Source organism: Oryzias latipes, chromosome 19, assembly GCF_053564925.1.
Source record: "Oryzias latipes strain Hd-rR chromosome 19, Olatipes_Hd-rR_3.1".
Lineage (NCBI taxonomy): Eukaryota > Metazoa > Chordata > Actinopteri > Beloniformes > Adrianichthyidae > Oryzias > Oryzias latipes.
In genome coordinates, this window is record NC_136255.1 from 6,765,291 (window position 1) to 6,782,259 (window position 16,969).

General features: G+C 39.0%; 2 protein-coding genes across 3 annotated transcripts; one reads left to right on the forward strand and one right to left on the reverse strand.

Moving 5' to 3' along the window:
* The first annotated feature begins 266 nt into the window (after nucleotides 1–266).
* Nucleotides 267–3,224, forward strand: snf8 (SNF8 subunit of ESCRT-II). The gene is made up of 8 exons (XM_004080653.4): nucleotides 267–641; nucleotides 775–825; nucleotides 1,201–1,339; nucleotides 1,472–1,576; nucleotides 1,732–1,804; nucleotides 1,905–2,046; nucleotides 2,148–2,222; nucleotides 2,802–3,224. Exons 1-8 carry the CDS (start codon nucleotides 591–593, stop codon nucleotides 2,937–2,939), a joined length of 774 nt encoding a protein of 257 aa, XP_004080701.1. The 5' UTR covers nucleotides 267–590; the 3' UTR covers nucleotides 2,940–3,224.
* A 6-nt stretch (nucleotides 3,225–3,230) lies between these two features.
* calcoco2 (calcium binding and coiled-coil domain 2) lies at nucleotides 3,231–14,374 on the reverse strand. 2 transcript variants are annotated; one of them, XM_078937899.1, is made up of 15 exons: nucleotides 14,273–14,374; nucleotides 13,628–13,825; nucleotides 13,465–13,552; nucleotides 10,944–11,104; nucleotides 10,532–10,657; nucleotides 10,297–10,422; nucleotides 10,119–10,217; nucleotides 9,950–10,047; nucleotides 9,773–9,842; nucleotides 7,577–7,744; nucleotides 7,308–7,496; nucleotides 7,031–7,147; nucleotides 6,774–6,951; nucleotides 5,259–5,293; nucleotides 3,231–4,317 (listed from the first exon to the last, which is right to left on the reverse strand). In XM_078937899.1, the coding sequence occupies exons 2-15, from the start codon at nucleotides 13,808–13,810 to the stop codon at nucleotides 4,153–4,155; spliced, it is 1,803 nt and encodes a 600-aa protein (XP_078794025.1). In that variant the 5' UTR covers nucleotides 13,811–13,825; nucleotides 14,273–14,374; the 3' UTR covers nucleotides 3,231–4,152. The 2 variants fall into 2 exon arrangements, with proteins under 2 accessions (XP_078794025.1, XP_020567607.1); XM_020711948.3 differs by having other exon boundaries at nucleotides 13,952–14,274.
* Between the last annotated feature and the right edge of the window lie 2,595 nt (nucleotides 14,375–16,969).

Here is a 16,969-nt window from a genome sequence, read left to right on the forward strand (position 1 = left end):
ACACCATAAACGTGAACCCCCATATATGGTTTAACAGATTATATGTTTCTGAATAAACCCAAAGACATTAACAGGCATAATAATAATAATAATAATAATAATAATAATAATAATAATAATAATAATAATAATAATAATAATAATAATAATAATAATACAAACATCTCTGGAAAACAGTGTTACTGTTTTCAAGTCGAAACGCACTTCAGGGTACCCAGTACGCCATGCTCGCCAAGACAACAGGGGGCGCTGTGTAATTTGGTGATGGTGTAAATTTCCACGAATAAGTTAACTTCCTTGTTTCCCATCTGTTTTCTTTTCGAAATTAGACTGAACTGCTACGGAAACGCCGAAAATACTAAACTATTAGTCTCCTAACGACGATGATTCAGAAGAAAAGTTAACCTTAAAGATTACTAATATTTTTTTAGGAACTCGTAAATGAAAATAATCTGGACAAACAAAGCTTGTCAGCAGCATTCCGCATATTTGCCGTTGACATTTCTAATCTAAATCTCGAAAACCTCCTGGTATTTTCTCCTCTATAAATTGAGATTGTTCTGCTGTGGCTCTGAACACCAGGTGGCAAAATGCGAAGAGGTGTTGGTGCGGGAGCCATTGCCAAAAAGAAGCTGGCAGAGGTTGTACAATTGTTTTTTCCCCTTTGAGTCAAACGAGTCGTGATTGTGATTCATTGATTGTAGCTTAATTTATGTAGTACCTAATCATGTCTAAAAGCACATTTCTTATTTTTTGTTTTTTAAATTATTTCAGGCTAAGTATAAAGAAAGAGGTACTGTTCTTGCAGAAGATCAGATTGTCCAGGTGAGATTCTTTGATTAAGCTTCTTTCATTTCTTGGTTTTCATAATACATAGTGTGCTGTTGCTTAAAAAAAGTAAATTTGATCTATTTTTTGTTAACTTACATTATTTATTTCTGTTATAAAGATGATTTGGCTAAAGAATACTGTAGAGGGGTATTTTCTTAAAAGACCCTTGTTACTTTGGTTGATGTATCTTATTAAAACATGTGCTGTCAGATGTAGTCACCTTGTCAAAATGTCATTATATAAGTGATGGCTTTACATTTGAGATCATGCACATTTCTATGGGTTTTGCAGTATGGGGATATAAAAATAATTTAAAAAAAATAAAAAAACACCTACTCATTCACGAAACGGCTTGTGGTTTTCTGCTAGATGTCCAAACAGTTAGAAACCTTCAAGTCCAACCTGGAAGAGTTTGCCAGCAAACACAAACAAGAGATTCGCAAGAACTCCCAGTTCAGGGTCCAGTTTCAGGAAATGTGTGCCACTATTGGAGTTGACCCTCTTGCATGTAAGGAATTGTCTGGTTTTAACCAACAATAATCAAAATGATAACAAATACTTGCTCAGTTTTGCAATACTGGTCTTGTTTTTTTTTTTTAAACTTTCAACACAACTGAAATGTTTCCCTTTTCCCTCACAGCTGGAAAAGGATTCTGGTCTGAGATGCTTGGTGTTGGTGATTTTTATTACGAGCTTGGTGTACAAATCATTGAAGTCTGTCTGGCTCTGAAGCACAGAAATGGAGGTTTGTAATTACTCATCGTAAACTATTATTTCCATTCTCAACGGTGAAGCTAAATGCAGGCATGTATTTGGGAATAAATGTCCATAATATCAACTCATGATTGTGGAATATTGTAGCTTTTAAAAATTGATTGTCCCATACTTGCTGTCCGACAGGACTTATAACTTTAGATGAGCTTCATCAGCGAGTTCTGAAGGGACGCGGTAAATATGCCCAAGATGTGAGCCAGTAAGTTGTACTCAGATTCCGTCTTCAAAGCACATTTTCTACTATTAAGACTTCATTCATGTATAGGGATTTTTTGAATGAGAGAACTTGTGCTTCATAGGGACGACTTGGTAAGAGCCATAAAAAAACTGAAAGCAATGGGGAGTGGTTTTGGGATGATTCCTGTTGGTGGTTCCTACTTGGTTCAGTCAGTTCCAGCAGAGCTCAATATGGATCACACTGTAGTTCTACAGCTGGCTGAGGTAAGGGAGATATGTGATACTTTCCATGTTTCTGTACACCAGTCTGTTTTCTGCCATCAAGTACATTTAAGCTCAATAATTAAAATTACTTTATATTACAGAAAAAAGGATATGTTACTGTTAGTGAAATCAAGGATGGTCTAAAATGGGAGAAGGAAAGAGCCTGTCATGTCTTGGTAAGTAATTGTGAACTGGTTTCAATGAAACCCTGTGTGTGTGCCCATAAAAATGAGCATTTTAAGTTGAATGAAAATGTCATAAAAATATTTTTTTTCTGTCACTAAAAGAAGAAAGTGACTATTTACACATAATTTTCTAAATCCGTGCGGCCAGTGCTGAACTTTTTTCTTGGCTGCACAGATCCGGAGGAAGATTTAAAGTTAGGGTTAATACACTAAATGGCGCTGTGTCTGCAGCTCACAGCTCATCGCTCCCCCAGGTCAACTGTTGAGAACAAATGTCACACACCTAGGTGCGTGACAGCTTAAATTCATTGACCAACAACATTTAGCCTTGGACACACCTGAAATATGTGCGGGCAATGTTGCAGTTTGCATCTTTGCCCGCATGTATTACGTGTGGCCAATATTTATTTATTTCCATCACTTTTTGGTCACACGAACATCACTTCTTTTTCCTATGATTCCTGCATCTATTTGAACAGCCTAGTTCTGCTCTTTTAGTGTTGAATATGTACGGTTTGATAAATGCTAACCATCACACTGCTTAAACTGTTTTTCTTCTCCTATCCTCAGGATCACTTGCTAAAGGAAGGCCTGGCTTGGCTTGACTCTCAGGCGGCTGGAGAGCCTCAATACTGGCTGCCGGCGCTCTTCTCCGAGCTTTCGTCTCGTGACGTCACACCAGAGGAGGCCAACCAGATGACACCTTGATGAATGGATTTGTGTCACTTGATGGATGCCATATCTAGAGACATTTGTAAACAAAATATATCTGGAGATGACGCACATTTCTGTCCCCTCTGCACCGCCCTCTGTTACTTTAGCCCAGAGTTGGTGACCTTTGATAAAACCTTTGAGTCAAAGTGGTTTAAAAGACTGGATTAAAAATTCAGTGTGTTGAAACTTGCTTTATACTTATTAGGGAACATTTATTATGTACATAATCCGAAAAAGAAGAGGTTTCCTGTATAAAAAATAAAGCTTAACTAAAACTGACCAAGATGTTTAAGTACTCATTTTATTTTTTTATGCATTTACACCTTATCACCTAAATTACCCTAACATTCATGCATATACTTTATATTAAACAGTTGGATACCTGATTACATCATGGAACATTACATACACACCATTTAGCATTTTAGGTTCTTGAATGGTTAAATTAAACGTAAAAGACAACTAAAAAAATTTCTACAGATTAAAAATATGTAAGGTTTTTTTTTTAAATGCTTTGCTTGGCACAATTTATTCCTAAAATGGCATTAATTCAAGAAAAAAGACAAACACTTTAAATAAGTAACAGTAATACTTATTAGTAATCAATTCTTTAATTTTCTAGATTTAACTTTTAAGTATTTAAAATCTGAGATTGTTGAAACGTTTTTGTTAGATTTCTGCATCAGATGTTAATAACTTTTAAGAACTTTCCACAAAGTAAATGTATTTATTTAATTGAAATCTTAACACTAAAGGCCACATAGGCTTACTTTGGTCTTTTGACAAAACTGAGAAACAAAACTTGAAGAGTATACATTGCATTTACTGAACAAAAGTAACTTATTTGTGGCGATAAGACTGGTTAAATGAAATAAATATTTTTTAAAGGAAAATGTTTAGACCCGGGTCTCAATGTGTTAAATAAGGCGGTAGCTTTTAAGCAACTATTTTTATGTTTTCAGATTTCAGTCTATAAGCTTTAAACCTATGGAAACAAAAACAGCCCCACACACCCTGCAGTATTCTGAGAAGCTGACTTAAGTGAGTAACGCTACCAGCTTAGCAGCTATTTTATACTGAAATTAAAGCCAGGTTTAAGATTTTAACAAGCTGTAAGAACAGACGGCTAAAGCTAAAAATAAAAACAGTAAATGATCCACTCCCCCCATCTTGTCAAACACTGTCAGACTAAGTGTAATTGAAACTTTCATAGCTCGTGGCCGTAGACGTGGTCCTCAAACACGGACTGCTCCATGCTGTCACAGATCATAGTGCAGAAGGGACACACTTTGTGGCTCCGCTCATGTTGATCCAACTCCTCCTGGGTTATCCCAGGAAACCTCTCCTGACAGTGACGGCACACCAGCGGTGGCTGTGGAAACAAATGGAGACTCTGCTTCAGAGGACAAACCAAAATAGGAAGGGGGTAATGCTTTAGGACCTCTTTTAAAAATAAACTGTAAACAGATGAATCACTTGTGGGTGTTAAAGGATCATGTGAGATGTTGAAGCTTACATTTAGCCACAGTATTAATTGAATCTGTGTTGTCAACAAACTTAGAAGTCACTATTTGTCTGATCTGCTCTTCCTGAAAAGACTTGATGACCATCAGGTCAATCAGAACAGGTTTTTAGGCTCCAAATTTATTTCCCCAGATGTCATTTATGACTAATTTGGGTATAAAATAAAGGATTTTTCCAGATTTAAAAATGGTGAAAATCAACAAATGAACAACACATTTTATTTTTGTAAATAGAGGCATTTCTCTGACGTTTATCAATCTAGAAATCTTGTTCTGTATAACTGAGATTCATAGAAACACTTATCACATTTTTTTAATGGTATATGTTATTAAAACCTGTTTTACAGATTGTAATCTGTCCTTTGTTGTCTCTCCTGATCTGCTAAAGGCAGATTCAGGGGAACTCAAACTGATACTTGGCTGTTTTTTTAAGCCAAAACACAAAAAAACAATTTTGAATTTTCTTTTCATAATTTTGATATAGTCATGAAATGTGAAAAATAAAGTATTCGTGGGGCAACATTGCATTAATGAAATCAAAGCTGTCACTATTGGGGAGTTTGCTGATTAGATCAACATTAAGAACAAACAACAGACTGATTTTACTTTGAAATTTTGGGCAAAAAATGATGGGTAGACTCCATTACTAAGAGGGAAATGGTCTCTCATGAAATCCTTGGGAAATTTAAACAGCATTTTACATAAAAAAACACAAGTTTATTAAAGTAAAAACTGCATATTTTTCTTGTTTTGAGCTTTTATCAATCTTCAACAAATATTATTAACTTACCGGTACCTCCCCTTCCTGTTGTTCCCTGATGGGACCTGCAGAGGAGAGATGAAACAGCTTGTTGTTGCATTAAATATCAAATAAGACAGTTAAAAGCAGCAGCAGTGCCTTTCTCTGACTTTAACATACTACACAATCTTGCTTTATGACATAAAACATTTATATTTACAAAGCTAATGTCTGGTTCAGTAATACTAAATGGAACATATCAGCCGTTATGTTATGTTGGGTATTCTGCCGCTTCTATCATGCTGGAAAAACAAAAATGGACACCTCCCTTCAGCAGTTCTATTTTTTCTTTGGGGACAGATTTATACTAAGAACAAGTAACAGACAGAGTCCTCTTGGACAGCGTTTTTACAGCTTTGGAACAATCATATTTGTCATGAACTATGACAGCTAGATTTTTTTTAATGCCACAGTTTCTTTTCAAGATGAAGAAAATATACTGAAAATGTGTGATGGAAATATTCTTAAACACTAAACTGCATCACTGATGGTAAAAAACAAAACAATGAATCCATTCAGGCTGATATTCTTATTTCATTCCTAATAAACTCATATCCTGGATGAGAAGCAGCTTATAACATCCAATAATATGGTAACATTCCAAACATGCAGGACATTGTATTTGGAATACTTAAAAATCAACACTCAAGAGTACATTATGGTTATGTCAGAATTTCCTCACTACTATATAGAGGGTTCACTATTTTGTTGAAGTGTCTGAATGTACACCTCCAAAATCCAGTGGACTTTCCTAGAAGTCTCTAGAAAAAAAAGAATATGCATCGATGCCCACAAGATTGATTAATATAGACATAAGAAAATGTATATACATATATTTTTTATAAATCATCCAAGTTTTCATCATCATAAAACAATGAATGCATTTATAAATAGTCTTTGTGAAATATTAATATTTATTAGGTATTTACTTCTGCAAAAGTAGAGAGCATATGTCTGAACTGCATTAAAATCCAGGGCACTGGATAATCCTACGCTATATAATCTTTTAAGGGTTAAGTAGCAGTGAGGAAACTCAGACAGCGTGTTTGAATGATTTTGTGACTCTTTAAAAAGCGGGCATAAATGACGCTCAGATCTAAATATTCTCTCCGTTTGACTTGAGAACTTGAATCCAAACATTAGTGAACTATTAGGACACAGAAGGTCAAATGGTTTATCTTGTTATAAGTTAATTTTTAATGACAAAAGTCAGATTTTATTCATTGTAACCTTTAGAAAATGTTTACAAACATCCAGAAGTGTGTGATCTGCTGAGTTTGATCTTGTTGTGATTTCCTCTATAATTGCTATTCATTTATTAGGAATACTGTGCGCATCCAAACATAATTACAGCTCAGTCTTGCAGGAAGATGTTTAACCATTGGAATAAATGTTTTAGATGTGTATTTTAAAAGAGATTGCTGGGATACATTTCTGAAGCAGCTCCCCTTCTTGCTCCCTATGACACAGTAAAGCAGGGCTCCGTCTCTGGGAGAGCATCCTTACCTGTGGACACATGCTGGGTCTGCTCAGTTTCATCCCTGTGGTCAGGGGTGGTGTCGGCGTCATCAGGCAGCGAGGTGATGTCAGGCTGCATGTTTCCAGAGTCAGCAGCAGAAGCTGTGCTGGAGTTTCCGAAAGTCTGCATACTTTCACGCACTTTTTCATAGTTGGATTTGAGCGCCTAATGGATGAACCAGACAGACAAACTGTTTGAAATGAGTCTCTTCAAAGTTGGATGTGTGAGTTTGATGGGCGCGCACCTCATTTTCTCTGCTCAGCTCCTCCTTCTGTTGGATTAACAGCCTGAACTCCTGCTCTCTTCCTTGGGCTAGGATTTCTCGATCTGCAAACATTTCGTTCATTTCTCTGATCTGCATCTAAAGCAGGAATGCAGAGGAAGGAAAACCTTTTAGTTCTAGCATTTCAAAACCGTTGTGTTCACCAAAGTGAAATTGTCCAGTTGTCGGAATTATATTTCGAATTTAATGTTAAGGATTACATTTCTTTTAGAATGCAGGCAGACGCCTGGATGCTTACCTCATACTTGCTGGTTTTTCGCTGCTCCAGCTCATACGAAGAGGCCATCCTCATCAGTTGCTGCTTTACTTGTTGCAGCTCATTGCTGAGATGTTCAATCAGACCATTTGCCTTCTTGCACTCTCGACTCTCCTTCTCCAGCTTCATCCGAGTGTCCTGCAGCTGCTTGCTGAGAGCCTGATACTGCACCTGATGAAGAACACCATTAAAACTGCACCGCTTCTACCTGACATTCCTGCATTCTCTTTTTTTCCCCTCATTGGTCCCACCTCCATGCCATCCAGTGGGGAGTTTGGCGGGCTGTCCTGCTGCGACAGCCTCCTGCATAACTCCATGTTTTCCCTCTTCATTTTGTCCAAGCTTTGATCCACGTTCTGCAACCTCAGCAGCTGTACAGCGAGTCTCTCCTTCTCTTTCTCGCTGCTCAGAAGGTCAGCCTGTCAGATGTAGATCAATTTTTGAAAAACAGCATTTAACCGGGTTTGACAGCACACATTTGTACATTTATTCAGGGAGAAACGGTAAGTTAGAATGGAATGTGCCGTCAAAGGGAAAGGCTGAATCCTCTATGATAAATATATTTGACCAAATTGATTAAAACCAGCCTTAGTGCATATTATTTATTAGCTGAGATATTTTATATTTTAGAGAAAACAAAGGAAGAACTAACCTTGCTAATTTCAAATTTTCCTACAAAAGTTTAGTTGGAAACAAAAATTGAGAACATTTTCAGGAAACAATTAACTGCTGTTTTGCTTCATAGCCTGTCAATTCTGCACTGAGTCAATCTGTTCTCCTCGCTGATGATTCACATCTCAGCTTAACTCAGCTTGAAACACTTTTTCTTTTCTTTGAGAGCTGCTTCATTGTTTGCAGGATCGTCATGGAACAGCAGCCTGAAACTTCCTTGAAAGTCCTTCATTCACAAAAGAAAAAAGGTTGTACAGAAACAATCCACTACACCTGCTTATCTCTCTAGTGGATTTTTGTCAGTTTGGGAAGAAAGACAGCCGGTCTGAGCAAAAGCCAAAAAAAAAAGGCCAGCTACATAACTGGTCCCATAAAATTGCTAAAATGATCTTCATTAAATACTGCAATAGTGCTCTGTTCAGAAGGGTTTTGTGTTAGACAACACAACTACTGTTTGCATGCTTTTGGCAAATCATCTTTCAGCATCAGCTGTACACACTAATTCACTGTCCTGAGCTGTGTTCGGCTGAACAAGTACTGTTAAAGGTAAAAGTAGCACGAAGACAACTAAACCAAAATCCATCATTGATTAACTTGCAAAAAATTCACAAACTCTGTAGATTTTTGTACATATGTTGTTGAAACCATTCCTACTTCTTTTTCAATTTTAAGCCGGCCTGTTCAAAAATTACTCCCAAATATCCGAAATACTAATATAAATTCCATCCATCTTCAGAATCTGCTTTATCCCTTTCAGGGTCACGTGGCTGCTGGAGCCTATCCCAGATACTGTTGAGTGAAGGTGGGGTACACTATAAGCATGTTGCCTGTTTGTTGCAGGGCTGCACACTCTCACTCTGGGCTCACACTGCATCCAGTCCCGTTCCGGTGAAGCGGTCTGGCTACGGCAGATGACTCACATTGGCTACAGATGGCTGCAGTCCTGCTGCACCCCAGGTTCTCTCCTTTTTGTTGTTATCCTTGTAAAAAGGATGTGCAGTATCACAAAGGATGGGGTGGTTCTGCACCTCTGTGATCAGCCTCTCGTCACCCATGGTGTTAAATGACCGATATGACGTTCCACCAAACACATTATGACCCTGTGTCAGCAAAAATGACGCAATGTTTACACCACGGTGAAAACGTGGTGAGTACAGTGGAAAATAGGTTTTACCCAAAACGGATTTGGAGCGTCGGAGAGGCCGGGCTGGACAGCATGCCGTGTAAGTGCCGCTCGCACTTTTCAAGTTACGTAAAGACTCCGGTGGCCGCACTGCCCCGGGTCACTCACAAACTTAGGAGTAATTTAGAGATACACTACTTATAATCTATGAAGCATGTGTTTGGACTGTGGGACGAAACTGGAATGCCCAGAAAATCCACACATGCAGGAGAAAAACATGCCAACTCCACACAGAAAAGTCACAGCTGGGATTTGAACCAGGATCTTCCCTCTGTAAGGCAAGAGTGCTAACTATTGCTCCACTGTACAGCCACCATTACAACTTAACTTTCAAAATGTTCTATTGTAGCTATAACACACAGCATAATCCATTAGAAGTGTTTTTCCAAATCCAACATTATCTTATCTTATTTTATTGTGTTGAGAGGAGCTTTTTTTTATAAAATATATATATATTGTTTATTAAAGTTTCAGATGCAGAGTCCCACCCATACCAGATCTGGAATGTCAGATTTGGATTTAAATGGGAAGTGTAAACGCACTGATCTGTTTTTTACGGTAACAGAATAAATCTAGGGAGGATCGGAGTCACCTGCAGAAGTTGGATGCTGTCCTTCGTTTTGGACAGATCCCGTACTCCTTCTTTGAGTCTGGCTTTCAGTCTAAAGCATAAAACACAATCGTTAAGATCTGAGTAGATTATATCATTACTTTTTCCAGCGGTCTTGTTTCTTTTCTAGTAAATATCAGAAGACTTTGTGTCACTCACTGGGCAATTTCCTCACTCTGAGCGTCTGTGTTCTTCCTGAGATTGTCGCGCTCTTCTTTCAGCTGATTGATCTTCATTACAGCTCGATTATATTTGTCCTAGAGAAACAAACAATCGGCTCAGAAAGAGGTTGATGACGGGCCTTAAGAAGATAAAGACATTTTCTTACCTCAGCTGCTATACATGAAATCTGGTCTTGTGCTTTCTGCTCAGTTGTCTTCTGCTGCTCCAGCTCCATCTGCTTGGTGAGCTTGATCACCAACTCCTCCTGGCAGGGCCACCAAAGGTAAGCTTTCACACATTTCATTCAGTGAAAAGTAGCTTTTGTGAATGAAAATGAGACGAACCTTTAAGCGCTTGTTGTCCTGCTTTTGTAGCTGCAGCAGGTTTCTCAGTTTTTCATTCTCAGCTCTGATCTGATCCATCTCATCGATTAGCTTTGACCTTTCTTCCTCTTTCTGTTCATTCAGCATCTGCGTAATCCAAAATGCACTGTGTCAACTAGTCAAAGTTCATTTTAAAGAGCTATTTTGTTGCACAACAGGAGAACATGGAAAAAACTTTCGGGGCACATCTGCAGACCTTGAAGCTAGCGGTTTCTTTCTGCTGCTTTTGCAGGGAGCCTCTTAAGCTTTCATTTTCATTTCTCATCAAATGCAACTCCTCCTGCAGCTTATCTTTCTCACGGAGGTTCTGTTCGACCTGCTCCTGAGGTCAATGGAAGAAAAGTATACAAAGGGCAGAAGTCATGCAAAAATGAAATGTATAACAGACACTTGAATGCAACATTCATGGGAATTTGTGTGTCAGTAGAACCTGATCACAAACTTTTATTTACTTTTCTTTACAGCAAAGAAGACTGCAAATACATTAGTAATCATGTATAATAGTTGGCAAATTAAACACATTTTTTTCTCTGACTGGGCTGCTTCATCACATCTGTAAAGAAGGCATGCTCTTCTTTTGAAAGGACTGTGTGCTTCCGGTTTAGTACCTGTGTTGTAACGAACAAAGTGTCGAAGCTGCTGATGCTGCCCATGCTCTGCTCTGCCGCACTTTGGAAACAGAAAGGAGTGCTGGCTCCTCTCACCTGCCCGGTGCTGTCAATGTAGCAGAACTGGTAGAACTCAAGCTCGTCTTTAGGGAGGTAGTATTCTGAATGTATACAAAAGACAATGCTAAACATAAAACACAGTCTTGTTGCACAACTGCTACTAGATTTTATTTATCTATTTTGGATTGCTTCATATTGGTAAAAAGGTAAAAGTTAAAAATTCCACCAATTAAAAGCAGGTTTTTCTTTTTTTAAAGGTTGATTAGTAATCATAAGTCAGCATTCAACAAAAACTGGCAAAAGAAAATAAAAGATCTTAAGAGGATTTTTAGGTTCGACAAAATTTTCTTTTTTGCCTGCTGGTCAGAGAGTTCTGAAAAATTTAAAGGCACAGGAAATGATGCAGATAGTGATTGTGATGTCACCTACAGAAAATTCTTACTTCCAGCTCTAATGAAATTAAGTTGATTCAGTCGTCGTCTTTTTGTGATATGAACACCGCCATGTTGGAACCAGAAATTGTGAGTAAGCTGTGATTGGTCCGAGTCCATCTGAGTCAACATTTCTATGGCAACTGTTCTCACCAATCAGGAGTGAGCTTGTTGGAAGTCTACACCCCTACCACTGAAAGCAAGCTTGGGAGAATCTGTCAATCAAGTGTTTTGATTGACATGAGACCACCTACTTATTTTGAGGCATCTGATTGGTCAGTTTACAGCTTGAATAAGTTACAAGTAAAAAAAGAAAAAGTATTAGGATCATTAAGATGTTAGAGAAGGTAGCTAACAAGAATGGTTATTCTGACCAATATAATGACTGAGTAATAGCTGTTTATTTCTCTATGGAAGTCCATGAGATTGTGGCTGCTTGGAGCTAGCGCGTACTTCCTATTTGGAATGCGATTTTGGGAAGGAACCACTCCGTCCAGTGCTTCTATACAGTCAATGCTTCCTCACAGGTTCCTTTTAGCTGCTGTCCAGTCATCTGGGAGAACCTCCTGTATGGGATGCCGTTTGTAAAGTAAGACAGTCAAGTATTAACAGCAATATTTTGGGTTATTTAGCCTGTTTTAGAAGGGAAAAAAAGCAGGTTTCCTTTTTCAAATGCATATTTTCACCTTTTAATTTATGCATTTATAAATTTTACATTTACTAACTAAATATTTAGTTAACAAGCTAAATATTTGATTTAAAGGTACCAGTAAATAATATTTTTTACAATTATATGTTTGGTTTAGTTAAATAAATATTTAAATCTGCCCTGCGACAGACTGGCGACCTGTCAAGGATGTGAAAAGGGAAAGAACGGATTAGTAGATTAACGAATGAATATTTAAATCCTAATTCATATTTTTAGTTTTTTAACTAAATATTTATTTTGGAGCTAAATATTTAACTCTAAACTAAATATTTATCTAAAATGCAAATGAACTTTCCGATTATCAAAACGAACTATCAAAATAAAAGCTGGATGTTGTGCCATCTTTGAAGTGATTCTCGCCAGAGGTGTCCCCCATGTATGCACTTGTGTTATACAGATTCAAGACATGTCCAACCTGTTGGTCGAAATCATTGGACAAGGCGTTTAACAGCTATTCTCTGTGTTTCCATCATCATAAAAGACGCTTTATTTGTAATTTGTTCATTTGCTTATTTCTCGCCAACCATCTGATTACCTTGGTGCCCGTTTCTGACCCATTTCCTCTTTTTTATTCGCTTAAACTGTACATTAGAAATACACTAGGAAATGCAGAGGCCGCCGGTGATCCCAGAGGATGTGACACTGCGGCTAAAGAAAAATAGAATCAGTGACAGCAAGTCAAGTGCAGCTGTCCCATTCTTTAATATTGCTTAGCATCATTCTTTAATTAGAGGATTACATGTGTAAAATTTGTTTAGACATGTCACTCAGAAGGAGCGGCGCATTGACCTGGTGAATAAGCTACTCTGCAGGGTTCAAATGTTTGTAAATCTGACTGATGACATCAGTGCCTCACCAGTCGTGAACCTCACTGCACATCACTGGATAGCTCCAAAACTGCTCACCATTTTGTTGCACCAACAATGTTGGTTTGGGGGTATGGGGGCTCTAAGCTTGCGGGAGAGACTGTAAACAGATGGTTGAGGGGAAGGGGGGCGAGTTTGTTCCATGCCAACAGTCTCCCCCACAACTCAGAGGTGAATGATCTCCAGCCACTCTGCAGAAACTATGTCAGATAAAACGACTTAATTTTTGGCTAAAAACAACATAATCGTAATTAAAAGACTATCGGAGTGAGCCGTTAAACACAATGCAGCCTAAAGATTCAACATTTCAACTAAATGTTTCTGCTTTGATCTAATCGGAGGAACACAGATCGAGAGATTAGGTCTCCAACACAGTTTGTACATCAAACATGAAAGTGTTCATCACAAACATGACCAAACCTCCTCCAGCTGATGTCAGAGATGACAACACTAACCTTTAAACACAGCTTGACTTGTCAGTTGTCCTTCTTCTTGCTCCACCCAAACAAAGGTGTGATAATCCTTGATTGTGCTCCACCCCACCTGTGGAAAAAATAAAAATAATTTCTGAAAAATGTGAATGAACTAAAAGGCAAACACAAAGCCAGTTTTGCCCACCTTGAAGATGCCCACCCAGTCCCTGGAGTTGGGCTGGAAGGCAGTGCTGTAGGTGTAGCGGCAGGTGACGGTGGTTGAGGGTGGATATGAGTGGGGGATGTCCGTGAACACCACCTGAGAGAAGGTGGAGGCTGACGCATCAGCGGCGGCCGGCGGCAGTTCTTCTGCAGCCCTCTCCATCATGGTGAGAGCCGCGCTCTGCAAACAAGAAACAAGCGAGGATCATGAGTCTGACTGCTGACGGCGGGTGTCTACGTCCCGCACTCTCAGATGGGAAGGCTCGTTAAAGTTCGGTTCCCGTTCTTTTAGGATTTGTTTACTCACCGGCAATAAACAAACAACACTATTAAAAAAAACAACAGTTCTTCTACAGCCTGAACACCGACGTTTAAAGGTGAAAGTGTGTTCACCACGTGTAACTGAAACTTCGCAAGCTACCAGTCCAAATGTTTTTACTTTTACTATCCACAAAATGAAAGAAAACAAAAACACACACATTTTTGAAAATCGAAAGTAAAAGTAGCCTACAGACAACACAAAGTGGCAAAAATTACATTTCGTTCAGTAATTAATATAAAATTAAAGTAAAGTCCCTCATAAATCTAACATTGAAACAAAAGTTCATGGTAAACATGTTCAACTTACATGATTTGCGAGCTGTCGCAGCACCAAATTTAACCACTCTCCCTTCGCGTGGCCTTCATGTGCGCATCGGAGATTTGAGTGACCCACTCAAATCGAAAGGCAACATCGTGACGCATAATTTTTTTTTACTTCAAATTAAAACGATAACAATTAACTTTTCATTTGAGGCCCGAACTTATAACTGCACGACATATAGGTCTATTATTTACACAGCACACGTTTTCGTTGTTCTGTTCTAAAATGCATAACGTTTAAGGAAAGGTAAAAAATTGAATAAACACGTTTTAAGTCGTAATTTATAAAATAAATAATAATGGGCGTACTTCAATTTCTTAAATTATTTTTAAAAAGCTGGCTGTCAAGGCAGGCGGGTTATTTTGATTATTTTTTTCCCGACTATCACAAACGCAACGTTCACCGGCAATGATGCGTCATGGGAAGTGTAGTGATATATTTGTCTTTTTTTTCCCTCCTTGTGCAGTTTTATGTTTGGACCACAAGAGGGAACCAAACTTCTTTTTACAGTAAAAGCAAATTATTAGCTTTCAAAATGGCCTTCTAAAACCTTCAAATAAAATTTTGATTGCATATTTATTTTGGCCGACTTTATGCTGCCTATTTTAAAACAACAGAAGCTTACGTGCTTTGATGCCTTTTCAATATATAGATATTCTTTATTGATCCCACATTGGGGAAATTCAATTGTCACAGCAGTTCCAAAGAGCAGAGAAAAGAAAAGTGACAGCAATGTGCAAAAGTGAGGGGTGTTCCCAAATGTGCAAGTATTCAAATACAAAAAAATGTACAAAAATAGAAAAAAGTAAAAGTAAGTAAGCAATAAATTATGTACACTATTACAACATAACACATGTTATGCCTAATAATAAAATTAAATAAATAAAGTAAAGACACAGAATATACAGATGAGCTATGGATGTATGAAAAACCAGTTTGTACATGCATTTTTAAACTGTGGCATTGTACAGTCTTACAGCTGTTGGGATGAATGACCTCCTGAACCGTTCCTTCCTGCATGGGGGATGTAACAGTCTGCCACTGAAGGAGCTGTTCAGTGCCTCCACTGTCTGATGTAGTGGGTGAGAGGTGTTGTCCATGATGGATGTTAACTTGGTCAACATCCTCCTTTCACCCACTTCCTCCACAAAGTCCAGTGGGCAGCCAAGGACAGAACTGGCCCTCCTGACCAGCTTGTTGAGTCTCTTCCTGTCCCGGTCTGTGCTGCCTGCTCCCCAACAGGCCACGGCGTAGTGGATAACAGAGGCTACCACAGAGTCATAAAATGTCCTTAAGAGAGGCCTGCACACTCCAAAGGACCTCAGTCTCCTCAGAAGGTGGCGACTTTGGCCCTTCTTATACAGGGCATCGGTGTTGTGAGTCCAGTCCAGTTTATTGTTGAGGTGAACACCAAGGTACTTAAAACTGTCCACTACCTCAATGTCCGAGCCCTGGATGCTCACCGGTGTGTATTGTGGTGTTCTCCTCCGGAAATCAATCACCATCTCCTTTGTTTTACTGGTGTTCAAGCACAGGTGATTTCGCTCACACCAGTCCACAAAGTCCTTGATGACTGACCTGTACTCCAGCTCGTTCCCCCCCGACACACAGCCGACAATGGCCGAGTCGTCAGAGAACTTCTGGAGGTGACAACTGCCAGTGTTGTATGTAAAGTCCGAGGTATAGAGGGTGAAGAGGAACGGTGAGAGCACCGTCCCCTGAGGAGCACCAGTGCTGGAGACCACCACCTCCGACACACAGTTGTGTAGCCTCACATACTGTGGTCTGTTGGTGAGGTAGTTGGTCGTCCATGCAGTCAGTCGTCTGTCCACTCCAGCCCCTTCCAGCTTCTCTCTCAGCAGAGCTGGCCGGATGGTGTTGAAGGCGCTGGAGAAGTCAAGGAACATGACCCTCACAGCGGTTCCAGCGTCCTCCAGATGAGTCAACGCCCGGTGCAGCAGGTAGATGACAGCGTCATCCACCACGATGTTCGGCCTGTAGGCAAACTGCAGCGGGTCCGTTGCGGTGCTGACCACTGAGCGAAGGTGGCTGAGGATGAGCCTCTCCATGGTCTTCATCAGGTGGGAGGTCAGGGCTACTGGTCTGTAGTGGTTTGGTTCCTTAGCGTGCGCCATCTTAGGAACCGGAACCACACAGGAGGTCTTCCACAGGACTGGGACCGTCTCCAGACTCAGGCTCAGGTTGAAGATGTAAGTGACCACCTCACAGAGCTGGTCAGCACAGTCCCTGAGCAGTCCAGGTCCGATGCCGTCTGGACCTGCAGCTTTCCTGGATCTTATCTGTTTGTTTGAACAAAAATCTCATAGTAATTTTGTGAAGATCAACTAAAAACTGAACTAACCTTTTCATTTTATTATGTCCTTATTAAAATAAAAATAAAAAAAACAGAATGTGCATTTTCTGTGCAATCATTTCAATCAATTGAATTTCCATGTATGAATCGTGGTTAGTTTATGTTATGTTAGAATAAATCAAAATTCACAATATTAATTTAGAGAAGAGCAACTTCAAGTCGAATTTATTTTGAATAAAGTTGCACAATCTTTAAAATGTAGTGAAGAGCTGTTTATAGATATTTCATTTCCAACTAACATATACAGAAGTCTGAAGGCAAAAAAGACGACAATAACTATAAACATGAATATAAACTATAGAGAATTT